This window comes from Oryzias latipes, chromosome 21, assembly GCF_053564925.1.
Source record: "Oryzias latipes strain Hd-rR chromosome 21, Olatipes_Hd-rR_3.1".
In the NCBI taxonomy this organism is placed as follows: domain Eukaryota; kingdom Metazoa; phylum Chordata; class Actinopteri; order Beloniformes; family Adrianichthyidae; genus Oryzias; species Oryzias latipes.
In genome coordinates this window covers 9,283,933-9,304,612 of record NC_136257.1, presented here as the reverse complement: position 1 = coordinate 9,304,612, position 20,680 = coordinate 9,283,933, and the positions used below count along the sequence as shown (strand labels likewise).

Genomic DNA, 20,680 nt, shown 5'->3' with positions numbered 1-20,680 from the left:
TCAAAAATTTGCCTCTGAGTTGTGGCCGGGACTGTTGGCGCGGAGTAAGCCTGTGCTCATTTCCCATGAGTCCTTTGCTTGCACTCTCCTGCCAGCTTACAGCCCATCACATTAACATTAGCGGTGCAGCAAAAACGGCAAGCAATATTGAAGCTATCCAGGCATACAGCTTTGAGCCAGATTCCAGCTCAGACGAATACCAAGACGCTAATGGATCTATTTGTCTGGAAGTTGATGCATCAGAATGGAGCAGAGCAGGGAGTTTGTGGCCCCCCATTTTATGTAACAACTACAAGGTTTTTCGAAAGGTTTGGTTTTTTTTTGTCTGTTCCTGATTCCCAACGTTTGAATAAAAATAAATTCTGTCAACTTTCTATATATTTGTCCTCCATCATGAAAAAAAATCCACAAGAACATGTTAAAAACGCCAAAAACACAATTTTCATAGGAGTGGGGCTTACAACACCTTTTTTTTTTCTTTTCTGATGTCACAAATGTTTGGTTGACTCAATTTTAAAGTCACAATTGTATTGACAACTTAACCTAATTAACCTATCCAGTTTGACTGTTTGGAAACTAAAAGAGCAGAAGCTTCATACAAATTTGAAAGTTAAGGAATAAGTCCAAAAGACTTGTGAAGTCATCTAAACAGACAACATGCACACAATAATAACAATAATTTCTAGACAATAACCAGATTTTTACAATAACTTTGTCATATATTCCTGTTTTTTCTTTATCAAACAGAAGCGTGTAACTGTTTGAAATCATCTCTTTAATGATTCTATAAGCTAAAAGCATGGTCATATCATTGGATGGGAATGCAATATTTACTCAAGTTAGCCTCACCGTTTTCATTTGCTTCTTTATCAGAACTCCTCCCTTTTTTTCTGTGGTTTTATGCTTGAGAAAGTTCAGTCCAGTGCTTTCAAACCCGAATTCATCCACAATCCTAAATGTAAACTATGGTTGATGCACTATGGCACAGCAAATGTTTCTTTAAGAACACACGACTCTGAAAAGAAACGCATCCAATTAAGTCGAGTCCTGGTGCTTCCACAGTGACATCAAAACCTTCATCAGAACAAAAGGCCAAAGCAAGGAAACGTTAAAAAAAACACATTAATCATGAGGATTCAACATGAATTCAGATGCATTTGCTTGCATGCAAATGTGATGTTTTTGTTAGAATAGTGGTTCTGTCTGACAACTTTATTTTTGTTTTTTTTATTATCTTAAAAAAGGTTATTCAATCTAAAATAGTTCTTGTTCATGATTTTACTGTAAAATTCTAAAAAAAGAAGCACTTTTCATATTTTTCTCTCTCTTCATTAATATAGATTTTTATGTCTCTTTTATTGTGTTTTAAATAAAAGGTAATGGGGCAAAAATGTAGCTGTAGTGGAGAAAAATAATCAAGATCCACTTGACGTCCATGTTTAGTTATTTTACATTTAACATCAATACACTCAGATGACCTCTTTTTATTTGTCTTGGAGATTTACACCGAAGTGTAGAATTTAAAATAAATCATTTTTATTTCATAATTATGCATCAGTTTTTAATCCAATTTCATCAAGTATATGCCAGAAGAACTAAAGTCAAAGGAAGAAGTAGATTTATTCACTAAACTGTTCAGTTTGCTATATAACAGACTCACTCAAAGTACTGGATTAGTGGTTTACAAGCCATGGGCAATCTGTATAATCTTGGTTAGTAGCTATTACTTGCCAGAGTATGCTTAAGCTATAATACTGTACAGCCTTAAGCCTCTACCTGTGCAGTAATTGACCTTGACAGCATAAGCTAAGTACAGCACCCATTAGTATGGTGGAGGAACACATGTCAAACACAAACAGCCAGTAATCCGTGCTGGTAAACTGGTAGTGCCGAGATTAACAGATGTCAAAGGTTTGGCAAAAGTAATAATTTAGGGAATGTTATTTCAACTTTTTGAGTTCTTGATCTGGTTTGAAGCTAAGAGAACACAATGTTCTCTGTGAGGGGGGAGAAAAAAGAAAAAGATAGCGGCTCCTCTTTAAAATTCTCAGGACCACATTTTACCTCGATCCCCAGGAACCAACTCATCATTCGCCTGAGAGCCCTTTGCTAAATAGCAATCCTCCAATAAGATGCCAGACCCACATGGCGGCCCAGGATTGGCTGTAGGGCACGAATGATGTATTTTAGGAGAACCAATGGGTTGTAACCGAGGGCACCTGAGTCACCCCTTAATGGTCGTTCCCCCGTTGTTCAGAACAGCCACACACACTCATCTCTGACATGAAGGGAAACATTGGTAGAGTACATTGATACCTGGCAATTTCTGTGTGGAAACAAGCTTTGAGCTAAAACAGGTGGCAGAGGAGGAAACTGACCCACAACTTTGAACACACACAGCAGTCCTTCACTGGTATTTACTGTTATATAAAATAAAGGCAATTACTCACAAACCTATTTATGCAAACTGGTTGTGTTTTGGAGATCGTTGTTAACCTGTAACTAATCAGCAGCCGAAAATGGTTTTTCAGTGTCTGTTTAGATTAAATGGCAGTAAATTGGTGTATTTTATTTCCTCTATAGTTGGTCCTACTACTGCTTTTCTGAGGTTAACTGGGGTGAGCAGTACTAGCTCCTCTCCTCCCCCTTTTTTTTCCCCTTCCCCTCCTCACTTTTTTCCCCCCTCTTCTTTTTTCTGCCTGCCCCTGCATCCCGCACGCTCGGCCACCTCGAAGGATTTGTTGTTGGCGACAGAGCTAAGCCCTAAAGTGTCGAGTTCCCGCTGGCTGCTGCTGCGCCGCCGTTTTCACGAGACGCTCCATAACCTTAACTTATCAGTACAAGTTTTGATCTGCCAATGTACACGGGATTACGTCTGTGGAGTTCACCCACATTAAACTAAGATTAGGGTGATGGGGTTGTTGTCGCCTAAACTCGGTTCCTCTTCTGTTTCATCTTTCTGAATTCCACAGAGACTTTTTTGAACTTGCATGTTTTGGTTTTTAAATATTCTTGTCATCTTTATTTCGATGAATGTCTCTGCTCCTGTGAAGCAGTAAAACAGTGAATTTCTTTGTGATCTGTGAAGTTTTTGCTTAAAATGAAGGCTGCAAGCAGAACAAAAACACTTCCTATTTACCATGATGCATCTTTTCTTCCTCTGCCACTATTCCAACTCATCTTAGCGCCACATGACAGTCAAATGTCCCCAGCCTCATGCAACTTCTATTTTTTTTTTTTGTTACGATGAAATAAATACCGGCTGCACACAGAGACTGATGGTTTGCACAAACGAAAATTGTAGTTTTCTTCTTAATGTTTCTAGAAGTATTTTTTTTTCTTTAAAGTATTTGAGTGTGCTGCAGGAATTAGAGCGTTTTTTTTTTTTTTGTTTTTTTTTCAGGGAAGCAGGTGATCCACCCAGGACAGGTCCAAGCTGTGCAGGAAGAATTTTCTCCAAGTCAGGAGCGGATCCAGTGGGCCAAAGAGCTCATCGCTGCTTTTGACCAACACCAGAAGGAGGGAAAGGTTATGATAACACCTTATTTTTTCCCTTCTTTGGTAGGGGCATCAAACAGAACTAACACGTCTTTCCAAAACCGACGTTTTGGTGCAGAAAAAGATCTCGATGAGCGTTTTTCTGCTTTGATAAGAATTCTGTCTTTTTTGTGTGTACACCTCTGTAACTCCAAAGAAAACATACTGTACACCCCTGGGTGACTCTCAGAGACAGCTCAGTAGAGTGAGGGGGAGGTGGGCCAATTAAGTGTACAATATCATTGTTCCTAATTTAGTGCATGGTTGGATTCTGTGTGTTAAGCTCTGTGGGCTATCTGCTGAGGTAATGCACAATCTGCCCGCTCTTCCCTCACTGCCAGGCCCGCTCCTGGTAAGAATCGCCCGAGGGATTCAGATCTTCCCCATCCCTCTGCTGCAGAGTGTGTTTCTCTGTGTGAGCCTAATGTCTTGAGCAGTGTTATAGTCCCTTTTGTCTTTCAGTACGGCCGCTTTTTCATAAGTCTTCCCCTCTAAATATTGACACTATTCTGGTTGGATTTCTAAAGCGCTTTAGCCAGTGTGGAGCGACGGCTGCTGTGTGAGCATTGTTGAAATGATGTGTTTCTTTTCTGCAAACTTCCTCAGGGTGCGTTCACCTTCCGTGGCAGCATGATTGACATGCCCTCGCTGAAGCAGGCTCAGAACGTTGTAGCGCTGAGCGCCACCGTGCCAAAGGAAAATCCCGACGTGTGAGTGGAGAAAGGAGGAACCGCGGGGATGAAGACGCTTCCAGATTTGGCTTGAAGGCTCATCACAACATACAAATACAGCTCTTCCGGGTCATCCCCAAATGCTTAATTTCTGTTGATTTGATTGACTGGGAAAATATGTTACAATTTTACAGAAGCAAAAACAAAAAAACTTTTGACTTTGCCTCTGGAGACCCCACCAAGCGCGGCCGGCGTGTGTTGCGGTGGGCCGTATCCATCCCCTCCAGCCTGAGCGCTTTCACCGTCTGCCTCTCTCTTGAGTTATGATGAATGCTCTTCCCTCAACAGGCCACGCTCAGGGCAGAAGGGTAAACAAACAAATCAAGCCGTTGTTCAGGGTCTATTCACTGCGTCCCAGCCTTGCAGTCAGATCTCAGCCCCCCCTGCTCACGGCTCGACTCACAAACTTCACAAAAGAAGATGTAAACTCACCGTTCAGCTTTCCTCAGTGCTCAGAGCAGCTTTTGGTGGAACTGCTACTCTTTATGCACTGATTGGGTAAATACACCAACAATAAAAAGTGCTTTGGTAAAAAAAAAAAAAAAAAAGTGCAGTCATGTCCACGTCTGACTTGCAGAGACTGCGAAGTGGGTGTGATGTTGGAATCAGACAGATTAGTGGCCATGTTGCGGCTGTAGACCAGGACCGGGCCTTTGTCTCTGTGACTGCGGATGGGAGGATAATTGAGGGGGTGTTGAATGGTTAATAGTGCCATTGGTGACCATGGTAATGAAAGGCGCCATACCTCCTCTACCCCACCTCATCCACTCGTCCTTCTCTGTGTCTCTCCTACTGTATGATCTATTGTGTCTGGGGCAGAGCGGGGGTCTGTGCCAGGCCAGACAAAAAATATGGAAGCCCGTCCAGCCGGAGACCCGGACAGTAAGCTGTCTTTTTGGATTTGGGCCATGTCTTTATCCTCTTAAATGTATTTTCATTCACTTTTTTTGATGTGATCTGACATTTGTTGGTAAAGAAACTTATTGGTGACTTTTGCTGCGTGGAATTAAAAAAAGATGTGAATAGGGTTCATGTTTGAAGCGTTCATCTCTTAAGCATTAATTTTAAAAGTTATTTTGCCTGAATTACTTGATTTTGTGTGTTCTATACAACTTGAACCAATTCTATAGTGACTGATTTTTTTTTTTTTTTGCTATAAGTTCAGTAACATTTTTTTTATATTTCTGCCTAAGATCAATAAAAATATTACCAAAGAATATGATGTTTCTGAATGTCACCTTATGTTATTTTTTGAATGATAGAATTATAAACCGTTTTTAATTTCTTTTTTAAGAAGAGGCACCTTACACTCAATCTTCTGCATGAATGGAGTCCAAAAAGCTTTGCACCGACAGGTGATTCCTCCAATAGGAAGGAGGCCTAAGAGCAGAGGAAGCAACACATGGGCGTCCTGCAGCAACGGAGTAAAAAGGTCACTTCTTGTCAGAACTTTGTATTCTCCGAAATCACAACATCAGTTCTGCATCCAAACATTTTTGTCTCTCACTCTAGCTGTGGTTTTGTCAGAGCTGCAGAAACAGACAGTGCTCTCCTGTCTCTCAGCTGCACTTTGCACCTCTGCAGCTCCAGACACCTTCAGGAAACCTCAGAAAATCGGAAGACAGTGACATCTCTGCTGTGTAATTCCACCTGACATTTCTATTATGCCAAGCTGATAAAATGTTCTCACTTCCGTCTCTCTGCAGTTTTATTTAAACACATCTCTCTATTCCCCGAGAGATTACATTACAATTAACACGATTAGAACCTCTCAGAATTGTGACGGGAATCAATTAGGCTGCGAGCAGAATTTCATAGCCCGGTAATGTGTTGTTGGAGATTGCTTTCATGAATAATGAGGGACAGCGCAGGCGGAGGAAATGCATGTATGCAAAACACTGTCAGAAGAAAATTAAAACGAAATGTTTTACATATTTTTCCATTAATCTAAATGGGACCCGTGTGGCAAAGATAGTTCTATTCTAATTCCCCGCCCGGGGATGCTCAAATAATGACTTGATGTTTTAATAGACCACTAATGACAACGTATGACAAACTAATTGTAGCAAAGATGATTTTTTTTCCAGCAGTAAAACACCTCGTTATTGTGGCTGCTGCACAGTTTGAAAGGCGTGCCTCCAAATATAACGTGCACGAGGCTGAACAACATTTAGTTTGAGGTAATTGACTTGATATTCAAGGAGCTTTGAGTGAATCTGATCAAAGCTACTTTAAAGGGTTCAAAAAAATTAAATACCCTGGAGCACAAGTATAATTTAGTATCGTTTAGTAAAAAAAAAGTCACATAAAAATATGAAATTACAGAGTATTAGAATAAAACATATTCGAGTTCCCAAAAAAACATTTTCAATATTAACATACCTTGGAACCTTTTCTTTCATTATTTATTTATTTTTATTATTATTGTCACGAGGGCTTTCTGGCCTTTTTAGGGAAAAATGCGACCTGAGAGATTTTTCGGACCTTCATTTCCGGCGCATACTCCTCTTCCTCCCGTCAGCTCGTTTCTGCCCTCAGTGAGCGCGCGCGCGACATAACGCAGATAGAGACGAACCAAATTCATTTCAGAGAAGAGTCAGTCCGACTGTCAGGCGCTTTCAGAGACATTTAACCCCAACATTGTGCTGCCATAAATCTTTAGGACACACCGTAAGGCCTCTTCCATTAAAAAAAACAAACAAACAAAAACATCTTGATAAATCATAATTCTATTTATTTCAATTTTATTTGGGTGTGAATTTTTTATTTCCATGACAAGCCATATTACCCCATATCTATATATAGATCTAGATATAGAATAAAATAATGTGCAGTGGTTTTTCGATTAGCGTGCAATATTGGGTGATGGGCAGGCAGGTGCTCCTGGCTCCCTAAAGGCCCCATTCTTGTAGTTTTTTTCCGGGACTCCTCGAGCTCAGTTTTATTTGCTAAAGGTTCTGCTTCTTGCGAAGAAAAAAAAGCACGCAACCAGTAACAAATTGCTCCCGCATATGTTTAATTTATTTTAATTTTTAGTATTTATTTATCTTTCAAATTTGTCTTAAAAGCTTGAAAACATTTTCAACCGGACGTTTTTTCTTCTTTTTGCTGAAATGTAAAATCTAAGTGTTTCTCTAGGTGACGTTACCTTCCTCCACAGCCCCCACTCCCCCCGCGGACTCAGTTCTCCTTAACGGGCCCAGATCAAAGGCTGACCGCCGCGACAGAGACCACTAAAACCCGACTGCTTTGTCTGCTGTTGCCATGAGTGAGGAGGGGAGGGGGGCACCCTGAAGCTCGTGACAAAGGACAAAAAAGTCTCTACAACTTTTTCCACTATTTTGTTTTTCCTCCTTTCATTCTTTTTAAGCACCTGACACGAAATTGGGCCGTTTTGATTTACTCAAAAATCACGCTGGAGGCTGAATGATGACAGTAAATTGAGTTTTCAGATTGAAATGATCTTCTAATCGAGCATTTTTACATTTTTGTCACATGAAAACACAAAATTTCTTCATTGATATTTTCGCAATTTGTATAGAATCCTGGGCCGCTGCAGAGAATGTGATTTAAACCTGGTTATAGTTGGTTGTCCCTGAACGCATCACCAATAGCAAGTTTTAACAAACGCAAATACTTTAAAAAGGGGGACAGGGGTGCTTTAAAGCAGATGTTAGCAGGTAACATCACACAAACACACGCAGGGAGCAGATCTAACGCCTCCAGTTGTTTACGCATCCAAACTCCCAAAAAACGCCTTAAACATTTACTTACCAATACAAAATTAATCAGTCCTTTCTTTTCTTTTTTACAATGGATGTGGGGGGGGGGGTCATCTGATTCCGCTTTGCGCATCCTCCTTTAAAAGCGCCAAAGTGGCTTCATCTCAGCATTTTTTCTATCACATTCACACACAAGATGTCCCAAATCACGCTGCTGACCACTACCCCCCCCCCCCACACACACACACACCCACACACCCACACACGCACACACACTCGTGACGGCTTTGCCCCCTTCAGGTTCGAAGAAGGGGCATGTTTAGAACTTGACAAACCGAGCGGCACACCGTCCTGAATTAGGTGCTAATTTCCCACTTCTCAGCAAAAGCAAAAGCCAAACCGTCGCCCACATCACACGCCACCCTACTCCACCCCACCACCTCCACTCCTCCTTTCTTTATTTTCCCTCCGTGGAGGCCGCGCACCTGCACGGATACAGCTGCGCGCACCTTGTTTTCGCTGCGGCCGCTTAACGCACAGATGAGCGCGCAGCGCAGGATCTTCTTTTCCGCGACGCATCAACATATTATTTCCAATGTTGCTGCATCCCTAAAATATGTACAAACATCTCCCTGTAATGCGTTGTTTTTTATTGTCTACTTCAAATAAAAAATCACAAGCCTAAATCCCTTTTTTTCTATTTGTCTCAGTCAGAGATGACCAAAGCCATCTGGACATGGTCCCTCTGGTTCAGTTATTTAAACAAATATATTTATACATCCTATTCATGAGATTTGGGTGTTTATGGGCCCTGTTGTCATCCATCTCTTGTTTGTCATGCTCTGTACTCCAACATGACACCGTCTAATCCAATTAAATACGATAACCTTAGACTCACGTGTTATTCTCCTCTTTTTTTCCCTGAAGTTGCTGACAAGAACTCTTGGTTTTGCCTGAAAGAGAGAGTCAAGAGCCCTCTCTTAATCCCGAGCGTGCGACCACAAGTGATTGAAAAGTGAAAGAAAGCCCTCATTGGTCCTCGACCTGGATGCTGTTCTCTTTGTCCATCACTGTAGCTTTTCTTTTTCTTTTTCTTTTTTTTTGTTCCAACACAAATGAAGTCCTTTAATTTGGATCTTAACAAGAAATCAACGTTTCATTTGGCTTTAGAGAGGACATGGACCACACTGAGACTTGCTATTGAAGCTCTAAGGGCCAATGAGATGTTGTTTCCTGTTATGTTTGAGTTTGAGTTTGAGTGCTCTGAAAAGCAAAGAAAGGTCAAAAGAACTGCCTTTTGTACACTAAATTGCCAGTCTGTGAGCCAAATTTAGTTGAATGTGCATTTTTTCTAAACTTTTCCTTTATGTTGGGAGATTTAAAAGCAATTATTTATTCTAAGTTGATGCAGAAGAACGACCAAAAGTGACTAAACATACAGAATCTGCTCTCTGTGAGGTATTTAAGTGCCTAAATCCTTTGAATGTCAAATCAGCGAGGTTAGAAGAAAACTTTATCTGTTCATTTTCAGTCATGGATAGTAAAATTTCAAGAGGAGCGGGGCATAAATAGCCTAAATGAATAACACTAAAACATGTGATTAGGTTTATTGCGCATGACTTCTGCTGCAAACTCTCTGTTTGTTATTCCCCACTGAAAGTCGCCACATGGTGCTATGATTATTAAAATTCACCGATTATTCTGATGTTTCCCTGCAGGAGCTGTGACAGACAGAGACCAGGTTATAGGAAGGCTGATCTTCAGCGCGAGGAGCCGCGCCTCTCCTCCTCCTCCTGCGCACGGTGCTGCTCCGCACGAAGGGGCTGGCTTAATGAGGGTACCTCTGGGGGCCTTCTGGAAGGAGAAGTGGCCTAACCCTGCCACTGTCAGAACTGAAGCACCTGCGCGTCACTGCTCCTCCTCCTCCACCTCCTCCTGGCTCCCTTCAGGCAGCACCTGCCACAGCAGAGACATCACGAGGAGTTCCCATCTAACTTTTGACAACGAAAATGATGCACACGATGATGCTGGAAGCTTGAGGTGGGGCTTTTGTTGTGATTTATGGACCCTGATCCTGTTTGTTATGAGAGAAAAACACTTAAGTGAGAAAAACTTTACTCTCTTTCATAATCCCGAAAACTCTGGATGTTAATATTCAGCTCTAATGAGAGATCTGCAGGAGGTTTTGTGGGAAGTCATGTTGATTAAATCCCCCTTTTCAGGTTAAGTGTCACAAAGATTGATAAGCTTTGATAGTGTGTGAGATACGCTGTCATTTGTCTGCTAGGGGCCAAAAGGTCCCCATCCCCATAGAGCTGGCCTAATTATACAATTAGTCTTATGATTGGGACAGTCCAGAGCTTGGTGTCCTGTGGGACAATCATACGCATTATGGCTGTCATCAGTATCTTTACTGCGAGTACCAGAGATTAAGTGTGCAGTCGGCGTCCTCAGGAGGCGGTACGTTTGTCGGTCCACTTCTAAGTGGGGTTTTGCCTTTTTTTGCTGTGAAAATGGAGTAAGGAAATAGCGAGGATGGAGAAGCTGTTTCCCGGACAATCTTAATGCCATAGTTCATCTTAGCGCTCAATCGTTTCTGCCTTAAGCCTCATCTGGGGCCTCACTGGACAAAGGCCACATCTCTTTGAAGCTCTGGGTCAAGTGGAGATCCCCCCCATATCTCACTCTCATTGCGCCTATTTACCCATATTTCCTTTCTGGCTTATCCCTGGTCAGTTGGAAACATCAAGATGTCACATTTTCTTCTGCCTATTCAGGGTCCTATCTACCACTGCCAAACCTTCGTCTGCCAGAGCTCTGGGGTTTGAGGCTTGTGATGTTGGGGATCATGCAGACACGTCCGTGAAGCCGGAGCGAGGGCTCAGAGATGCACGCATGAAGACAGTGGCGTCCCCTTACAGAATTCTTTTCCATTAGTGGACGGGATTTTCACACTGACTTAAGACTCTGACAGTTTGCCCAAGATGAGCCAAGCATTTGAAATGGGCCAAACATGCACTTCTCTTTCTTTATTAGCAGATTTTTGAGTTCACTCCTTTTCTGGACACAAGCCCGTTTAGTCTCTTCTCTCTTGTTGCCCCATCCTTCCAGCCCTCTATATGCTGACCTTTTCTGCAATAAAACCAATGCTAGCAGGCTGAGCCCTCTGATGTTGTAGCCTTGATAGTTCTGCACAAATCTGGCTCAGATAGGAATCTTTGCCCACATAGAGGGTGGTGGGCAAAAGCAGGAGGCAATGAAGAGAGGGGAACGAAGTTGTGCACCAAGAGTGCTTCTTACATCCTATTACCCAAATACGTTAGTATTATTGTTTATCTGCAAGTCTTCTAAACAGATTTGTTTCGAAATACCTTAAAGGCCCCTTTGGTTTAGTGTCCCTCCACCTGCTTTACTGTTCAAGTACGCTGAAGCCTACATCCTGCATTTAGAGGCTTTTATGAAACTCCTGTCATTCAATACTGGGGCATCATGCTCATGCTTATATGCACTTTAGTTTGTACTCTCTGGCCGTTGGGCCGCATAATTGGCCAGGTATAGCAGGGCCTGGCTCATGCGGTTGTCCGTGGACGACCTTGCTCCCCTCACCTACCGTCTTGGAGCGAATCCCAGTCCTGGGATGGGGCTTTGGACCGGGACCAAGTCTCAACCCCCACAGATGTTACAGAGCCACCACGTATTATGTCAGTTTCTGAGTGATGTACCAAGCTCTTAGGAGATGCACGACTGCAAAAGAGCAATCATGAAATCAGTTAAGCAATCCGGTTTCTTTTTTTTTTTTTTTTTTTGCAGATTAAGTTAAAATGTTGCCATTGGGGTTCAGCACTGATCTTTGATGTGGAAGATTATGAATTACAGGGCAAAGCACAGGACAAATTGGTAGTAAGAACTACAAAACACATGAATTGTCTCCTCAAATTTGTAACAGAACAACTAAAAAGGAAAAATTTTATCCAAAATTGTACTTCTATTTAAAAGAGGTTCATCAGAAATGTCTCAAGACAATGATATTTAAGTTTTCTTTCTTTATTTATGATTTTAAAATAACATTTATTTAACCATAATGTGTGACATTTTCTTTCTTTTCTATAAATCAATCAGAAAAAGAAAATTGTGGTTAAGTAAATTCAAACAAACTAATTATTTGAGCATGCGCACACCGGAAGTACGATTTAATGAAGTTCCTACAAAATAATTACAAAAAGTACATGTTGACTTCTCCTCCCCCCGGAAGCCTTCCCTGTGAGGGGGGGGGGGGGGGGTGCGCACAGCAGCTAAAAATGGGCCACATAGACGCCAAATGTCCTCTAGAGTAAAACGGGACAGAAAAATGAATGAATTGTCGTCTCAGACTCTGATTTACACTTTAAACTCCAGGAAAAGTTTCCAAAAAACCTGGATTCAAAAGTGAAAAAACAGTTCGATAGTCTAAATTAAGCAATAAAAAGTCACTGTTGGTGTTTGCATGAAACATGCATCAAAAAGTGTCACTTCTTGCCTTTTTTCTAGTGAATTATCGGGAAGGTGCAGAAACTGTGCGCCAAATTTGAGCTCAGCATCTGCACGTTCCCTGCATTTGACTGAACACCTTGTCTATTTTTAATCTTTGGGTATCCTGACTTATGTTTGTCACTTTTGTCTTCACTAATCCTGGGAGGAGCAAAGTGTTACTTTGGGTGTGAAGCGGTGCTGCGCTTCTGACGCTTTCAAACAAAAATTAACACTCCAAAACTGACAAATACAAATTTCAAATTAAGGGGAAAAAATAAAATAATGATGTGATTCATTTCATTTTCCTCACCCTCATCCCTCCCCATTCTGACACCAAGAGGACTTGCAGTGCTGGTCTTTCCAAACGCAGGGCCGCCGCCGTGCCAGGCGCAGGTGTTAGGATCAAATGACCTGCGTTTTTCATCGAGCCTCTTTAACTTTTGTGACTGGAATGATCACTTCACATGCAACTTTGGCGCGCATTGTCCCCGCGGCATTCAGGAGACGGATAATGCTTGTAAAGTCTGACAAGAGTGCGTTTGTTTTGGCTGCACGCTCGTCCGAGAAATTATCGTTCAGCTCGTTTAAAGAGCGCAATTGAGAAGCAGCGACGTTCTCACTTCTGCGCGCTTTGTCCCCATCCAAAGTGGCGTCTGCATGTCTGACTCCGCCGGTTACTGATTTGCAGGCAGTGTGTTAAGGTGGCCCATGTAAGTGATTTTCACGGACATCCCACTAAAGGAGAACAAATCGCTGACAAAGGAGTGCCTTTCCCATTCAGTGGCGTCGTTAGGGCAACCCAAAAAGTATTTCTCAAATAATAAGTTCTACTTCAAAGCGTTTCTCACTGAAGGGTGACTGCTTCACTTCTTTTATTAAGTCCCCCTCCTTTTATTTCCATAAGAACTGTCCCTGTCATTTTTTCTTCTCTTTTTGGTGTTTATTTTTGCAGCATCTATTGCGCATTTGCAGGGCTCCTCCTTTTTGGCCCTTATGAAAGTCAGGCCACAAAGCAAACTGCAGGTGACAAAAGTTTTGGTTAAATCAAAGTTACCTGTTGATGTTTCATTTTTCCTGATGTGGGAGTTCCAAAATGTTTTCGGGAAATTCCAACAAACCCCTTTACTCAGTCAGGTGGGGCAACATAACATTTTAGAAAAACGGATTTAAAAATAAAATCCTTTTTAAGATCTCAACCTCTGTCTTTTATGGTGAATATCCTCCATTTCAGGACAGGACGCATCTCATCTTTACTTTGATTGGAGTTCATTTAGTGGCAGTTAGCGCTACCGGACATATATGTAAATGCGCGCGTCTCACCCCCCCCCCTCCCCCTCCTTCAATTGCCATAGAAATCCTAACACGCCATGAAGATTGTCAAAGCAGCCAGCCTTCCTCTCAGGACTTGCAGCCTTTGAAGCGGCGCGCAACTGGCGTTGGTCAATTTTCATTATATGGCCTGGACGTGCGTCTCTATGAAAGTGAGATTGCACGTTTTAATGGAGGAAATAAAAGGGGGAACTTGTCTTCTACACTTTGTACAAGGCTTATTGTCAGATATCTTTTTATTCTTTATTTTTCCCATGAATGATTCATGCGGGGCTGCATTGTGCTGTTGCAGCCTTTTCAGTCATCAAAGTTTTCCCATTAGCTCTGTGATTTTTGAAACTTTCAGAAATTCTTTTTTTTCCCCCCAAAGAAACCTTTTTCATACAAGTATGAGGACAAACATGTTTGAGATGAAGCTTTACTGCTGCTGCTTGATCATAAATAGTGAACAAAGGCAAAAATGTCACATCCACCAGCTAGATTAACACTTTTTTATCTTGCAGAATGATCTTACTGATTCATTTGACTCAAATCATGATCACTTAATTCTTCATTGTCCTGGAATTTTAATTAGGAATGAATATTATGCATAAGAATGAAATTTCTCTTCCTTTATCCCTAAAGTCCAGCTGGCACCTCAATATTAAAAGACAGATCACATTAAAAAAGGCATGCGAGAAAGAGTATGTCACATTCAACAGCCTATTCAAGTTGATTTTTTTTCTGTTACAGAGCACAAATGAAAAACCAAAGAACAAAGTAAGTGAATTGTTTAAAGACATCAGCAGGGCTTTACACATCACCAACACGGATATGATAACTCTTTGGTGTTTGTTGTTATTTTTTACCTTTTCCTTCTGTTTAAATCCCAGTACAACACGGATACCAACAAATAAATTACGACGTACAAAACATCACTTTTTCTTGTGAGTAAACCTACACAGCATTCACCAGGTTATTTACATATTTACAGATCCCCTCAGGGTCAATGACGGCCTGTGAAGGCAGATATTTAGGGTCTCCAGGGACTCGCTTTGCAAGCATTACACTTGTGTTTTTGTTTTTTCTTCTTTTTTTGCATAAAATATAGTCTTAAATATTTCTTAAATATTACAAAATTCCATCCAAACACATTTATTGTATAAATCTGAAAAAATTAGAACCCTTACAAAAGACGTTTCGCTTTTCTGTGTCGAAGTTCAAATCACATCTTAAAGAAAGGACATGAATAAAGGTTTTTTTTTAAACGATTATACAAAACAATACTTTTTTAACCCATCGATATCCCCTAATGTGACAAAAAGTGATTCCACTCCTCCCCCAACAGGATGTTGGAGGCTCATGCAAATAATTAAAACCTAAACACTGATCTTGTTGAAAAAAAAGGGAACAATTCTTAATGTTGGTGTTAAATCTTGATCAGTCGTGTGGCAGTAGAATTAGCTTTCAATTTCAAGTCTGATTACAGTGTGAAGGTTTTTTTTTAAACTGTTCAGGTCAAAGGTCAGAGGTCACCCCCAGAGAAACTCCTTCCTCATATAACTTGGCCTTTACGCTGCCAGTTTCCCAATGGTTCTCACTGAAAGGGTCTTTTTGACTGTCAGAGAGGGTAAGGGGGGCAGGAAATCAGAGCATCGTCCTTGGGTCTGAATTCCTAAAAGAGTCCTCTTCCTCTGAATCTGACGTTGGCATGTCGCTTGAGGGGGTGTGGAGGTGGTTGGGCCCTCCGCTGCCCTGGCACACGTACCACTCGTTGAGGTTAGTGACCTGAGGTGAGAGGTTCGCTGAGCGGTTCCTGTGCGGGTCAGGGTTGGGGGAGAGGGGGTCACCCAGAGGGTTAGTGGAGGATATATAGGGGACGTTGGTGGAGGGGGGCGGCGGGGACTTGCAGTGCACTTTCATGTGTTTGCGCAGAGAACTGGGGTGCGTGTAGGACTTGTCACACCCGCGCACCTTACAGTAGTAAGGCTTGTCGCTGGTGTGCACGTGGGAGTGCTTCTTCCTGTCGCTGCTGTTGGCGAATTTTCTGTCGCAGCCATCAAACTCGCACTTGAAAGGCTTCTCCCCTAAAACACAGACACAAGCTCATGAGAGGGTCTTTAAAAAAAGTCATTTAAAGTTTATATTTAAGAATTTCAAACCTACAAAGAAATGATAACTGCAAATGAATGATGGACCCACTAGAGCATAACAACCTAACATAAACTCAGTAAAAGTGCGATTGGTTCGTCCTTTCCACCGGGGCTGTCTGCTCACTGGAGCTCCACACTTACTTATCCTCAAGTAGGCTATATTCCCGTGTGAACACATGTAACATGCCTCGAGGCCTTCTGGTTTGCGTGTGTGTATGTGGGATTAAAGGCGCTGAGGAGACCACCAGGAGACGTCTGTGCGCCGCGCTGGAATCTGCTCGTTTCCTCTCATGAACATGCGCCAAAACTTTCATGCTTAAAGCATCTTTTTCTCAATAGGATCCAGTTTTAATTAAAACAATTTGTTTAGATAAAATAAAACAGTCTTTATACAGTTGCGTGAGAAAAAAAACGTTTTAGGGAGTTAAATAAAAAGTTATGAACAAAACCGTTTAATAGCTTTCACTGCACTTTTCTGCTTTCTTTTCAGAAAACCGCACACTTTCAACAATTATTTAACCTTTTTAGGTGTTTCTTACATTTAAAATAAAGTAACAGCGTTATCAATGTATATGCTCTGCGCTTTTGCGTAAACGTCCTACGCCCGAAGACTATTGCATTTACGCGTGTACTGCTCGTACGTAAGCACGTTTTACAAATCATATGCCGTAAAGCTTTCACGCCTACTGTGGGCGTCTGGATGAGTAAATAAAACAAACATAAAAAGTTTATCTTAAAGAATGTAAATAAATCCCCTTTTTCTTCTTACGCAAATGCCTCGTGGATCTTTTTTTGTGCGTAATTTTGCGCGATCTTAGCGGCCATCTGTTTAAGACATGGATGGATGGAAAAACAAGCCTCGCCTCGGGTCTGAGATAATCATCATGCTCAGCGATCAGTGTTTTAAACAAGGACTGACCTGTATGAGTTCTCTTGTGAATCTTGAGGTTTTCCGACCGCGCGAAGACTTTTCCGCATCCCGGGAAGGGGCACGGGAAGGGCTTCTCTCCCGTGTGCACGCGGATGTGGTTGATCAGTTTGTACTTCGCCTTAAAGGCTTTCCCTTCCCGTGGACATTCCTCCCAAAAGCAGACGTGGCTGCTCTGCTCCGGTCCGCCGACGTGCTCCACCGTGACGTGGTTGACCAGCTCGTGCATGGTGCTGTAAGTTTTGGAGCAGGGCTTTTTCTGACTCAGCTCCTGGTCGATCCACTTGCAGATGAGCTCCTGCTTTATGGGCTGCCGCATGTATCTTAAAAACGCCCCCGCGGCTGCGTGCGGAGCAGACGCGATGTTCACATTGAGGTTCATGGAGTTGTAGCTGTGGAGGGAAGACGGTCCATAGTGCTCCGGCCTGTGCCCGAAGTGCTCTGGCCTGCCGTAGACGTCCCCCGGTATACCCAGGCGCATCTGCCCGTTGAGGGCATGGTGGGCACCTGGGGACGCCTGGTCGTGAAGTCCAGTGAAAAGAGAATGGGCCCCACTTTCTGCGTGCCCATAAGCACCTGTTGGGGAGATGAACATGCCATGGTGATGAGGGGAGGAGGCGGAACTATGCTGGTCGCCAAGTGCATGCATAGCAGAGGCTGAGAGTTCTCTCCTGAGGATGAAGTCCCTGCTGCTTGAGTAGCCTGAGTGGGGGTGAGCCACGGGGAAACCAACTGTGGTCTGAGCAGAAGTGAAAGATGCCGCGGTCTGGGCTTCGGGATGGCTCTGAATGTGTTGAGACGGGCTAAGTTTGAGAGCATTTGTCTGTGCCATGTGCTCTGGTCCAAATGGAGTGAGTGCCACTCCGGGGTCGTTGCCCAGCTCCCCGGGGTGGAGGTGGGCATGGTGGGAGAGAGGGTGATGCCCCCCTAGCCCCGGGAAGCCTGTCATATTCTGATGAGGAAGGGGTTGAGTCGCTGCCAAATCCGCTAATCTTATCGCCGGATTCCTCTTGCTTAAAGGGGGCTCCATAACTACACAGACAAGTCCATCCGCAAATGCCTCACCACTGCACGCGCTCTAAAACATGAGGAAAATATGTATATAAAGGCTCTATAAGTTCTTTTGTCCGGCTTCTAACTCTGCTTGCTCCTTTTCCCACTCTGTCCTCAAGCGATTGGCAGAACATACAACAGTTGGAGGACACAGTGGGGAATACAGTTTAGAAATGGCACTGCGGGTATTGGACGAATTTCGGTGACTGGCAGTTAGGGGGACGAAGCGATTGGCTGTCTTTCAGCGCAGGGGCTCAGCAGGGTTCCGCCCCCTCACTCTCTTTATCGCTGTTGACTCCAAAAAGTTGTACTCACAAAGTTACCAGCGGATCTGTTTGTGCGCCTTTTCTGTTTACCTGCGCTGGTGCGCACGGATCAGCGGAGTATCCGTTTAGGGGGGCACGGGCTTGATGACTTATCCCCGGTTTTATGTGCGGCTAAAACCCTTCCTTGAATTTTTTTTTTTGTGGTATCAAAGAGAAAAGAAAGCCGAACAACAAGTAATTGGTGGTGCGTTCTGTAAAGAAAGCGTGGAAAGAAGCAGATTTTTCATATTAGTTTGTTTTATTTGATCCTTTTTTTGGCTCAAAATTGATTCTAAACATTTTTAGTTGTTATTGTAGTTTGATGAATTGCACTCATGTGAGGGGAAAAAACAGCAAAAAAGGCAGTTTGGAGGTAAATTAAATAAATGCAGATTTTTTTAAAATAATAAACAAATCAAATTGTAATGTTTAACATATTAGTTTATGAGCAGTAATAACAATGCAGTAACATGTTATAGCATTTGGCACTAACATAACCTCAGCTGGGCACAACACCACACACACTCCCTAAAGTTCTACTGCATAGACATTTATTTTCAATGGGCGTTGTTGAAAGTTGTGTTGTTATTTATGCATTTTTGTTCAATTGTTTATTGGTTAATATCATTCGTTTCATATCACATATCTTAGACTTCAAATTTGTAATTATTTTATGAAATGCAAGTAGTTTTAATGCATCCAATCATATTTTGCAGGTTTAGCTTTCATTGTTTTTTTTTTGTTTTTGTTTTTTTACTCCCCCATTATGTCAGATGTTGCACTTGCTCGCCAGTTAAAACTGATTTATGGTCTCGATGAGCAGCAGCTGAGGTAAAAGCTGTGGGTTCCTATTTCCACACGCAATGTGGCGTTAAAAAGATAAAGTGTCTGCGGTTCAGCAACTGTTGCCACTTCATTATATTTCCAACATGTGTTTTTTGTCAACTTTATAAATCAGAAGAACATTTTCACTTTAAATGTAATAAATAAATAAATAAATAAATAAATAAATAAATAAATAAATAAATAAATAAATAAATAAAATGTTTGGAGATGCCGTTAAAAATATAAACCACCTCGTTCAGCTCCAAAGATTCTCTCTGGAAGCACATAAAACTCCCATGCGCAGCGGGTGCGTCGTTTATGAATTTCCAGAAAGTCTAAGGAGATAAAACCCATTTGGAACTAATCAATACCCCCAACAAATCATCAATAAAAATGCTCATTTCCATAATGAAGTCTGGCTTTTGTTATTCGTCTGCCTCCTCCTCGATGCTGGTCATTTTCCCACATTCATCATGCTCTGAGGCAGACTTCAGTTTTGAAAGAATGAGTCGGTTTTGCTCCACTCATAGCTTCCATATCATCCACGGGTGGAGGGTGCCACAGACACGAGAAGGGGGCGTCTTCAACATCCCCGTGTGTGTAAAACAAAGCCGCTTTTGTAATAAACTGGCTTATTTCCCCCCAAAAAAGAAGTCAAGAGGGCAGCATATGTGGTCTTAATGGGTTATAGGTCAAACGGCCATGAAACGCAAGGTCACGGAAGCCACGCAAGTCACCTTCCAGCGTGTCAACATATTGATACTGTCAGATAACGGGGAGGAGAATGGTGCCTTCTGCGTCCATGATAATGCGCAAGCAGAGCGCCCTTATGTGATCAAGATGGTTGCTTTTATTGATGGATTCCCAACAGTTCAAAGCTGTCATTCCCATTTGTCATAATAATATTTGTTTTCTTCCTATAACCATCATTTTAGCCTCAAAAACCTGTTGAAATAAATGATTTTTGTTGGGTGTGGGGGGTGGGGGGTAGGAGAGCTTTTCCCCTCTATATCCAAGAGGTTTGGAAAGCTGCAGCCCTGTGCCCCCCCCCCCTTCCTCCTCCCTTTTTTATTTTATTTCTTTAGCTTCTTTTCCTATCTGGGGAGGTTTTTTTTGGTTTTTCACTGAAATAAAGAGCTTCTTATAAGGGTCGGCAAACGTGACTTTGAACTTGGATCAGTTCCTGCGTTTCCTGCGGTGCGGGTTGAAATAGACTTGGGGAAAAAAGAAGGGGCACTAAGGCTGTCCCAGTCTGAGCCTGGAGACACACAATTAAAAAAAGAGAAAAAAAAGATTTTTCTTCTCTTAAAAAAAACCTTTCCTCCATGTCACCGTTATTGTGTCGCCTAATGCGCATGGGAGAGCTGGCGCAGGCAGACGGAACGGAAAGGTGCGGAATTTAACGCAGTGCAAATGTAAGTAAAACTTCCTTTTGTCTTGTGCGTAAATGAGCAGCTGTGGCGCATGACTTATACGCTCGTAAAATGCTTGTGTTGGAAAGTTGCCAAAAAGTTAGAAAAATACTTGTTTTTCACGATCAGGCAAACAAATATGAAGTAAAGACGCTTAAACGAATTGAGAACACCCACTTGAGTGTTAAAACTCTAAA

General features: G+C 42.2%; 2 protein-coding genes and 1 long non-coding RNA gene across 4 annotated transcripts in view; 2 read left to right on the top strand and 1 right to left on the bottom strand.

Annotated features, from left to right (window-relative positions):
* The window catches only part of clybl (citrate lyase beta like), a 63,822-nt gene extending 58,337 nt beyond the window's left edge, over positions 1 to 5,485 (top strand). Inside the window, exons 7-8 of the mRNA XM_004081449.5 lie at positions 3,404 to 3,528; positions 4,144 to 5,485. Coding sequence (XP_004081497.2) covers positions 3,404 to 3,528; positions 4,144 to 4,251 — 233 coding nt within the window. The 3' untranslated portion in view covers positions 4,252 to 5,485. The remainder of the gene's footprint in view (positions 1 to 3,403; positions 3,529 to 4,143) is intronic.
* Positions 5,486 to 14,232: 8,747 nt separating this feature from the next.
* zic5 (Zic family zinc finger 5) lies at positions 14,233 to 18,103 on the bottom strand. Its single transcript, XM_004081448.5, has 2 exons — positions 16,880 to 18,103; positions 14,233 to 15,894 (listed from the first exon to the last, which is right to left on the bottom strand). Exons 1-2 carry the CDS (start codon positions 17,916 to 17,918, stop codon positions 15,455 to 15,457), a joined length of 1,479 nt encoding a protein of 492 aa, XP_004081496.1. The 5' UTR covers positions 17,919 to 18,103; the 3' UTR covers positions 14,233 to 15,454.
* Positions 18,104 to 20,346: 2,243 nt separating this feature from the next.
* The window catches only part of LOC110017410 (uncharacterized), a 122,979-nt gene continuing 122,645 nt past the window's right edge, over positions 20,347 to 20,680 (top strand). Inside the window, exon 1 of one of the 2 annotated variants that reach the window (XR_002872446.2) lies at positions 20,347 to 20,486. This is a non-coding gene — a long non-coding RNA (uncharacterized LOC110017410). The remainder of the gene's footprint in view (positions 20,487 to 20,680) is intronic. The other variant, XR_013652914.1, reaches the window with a different exon arrangement.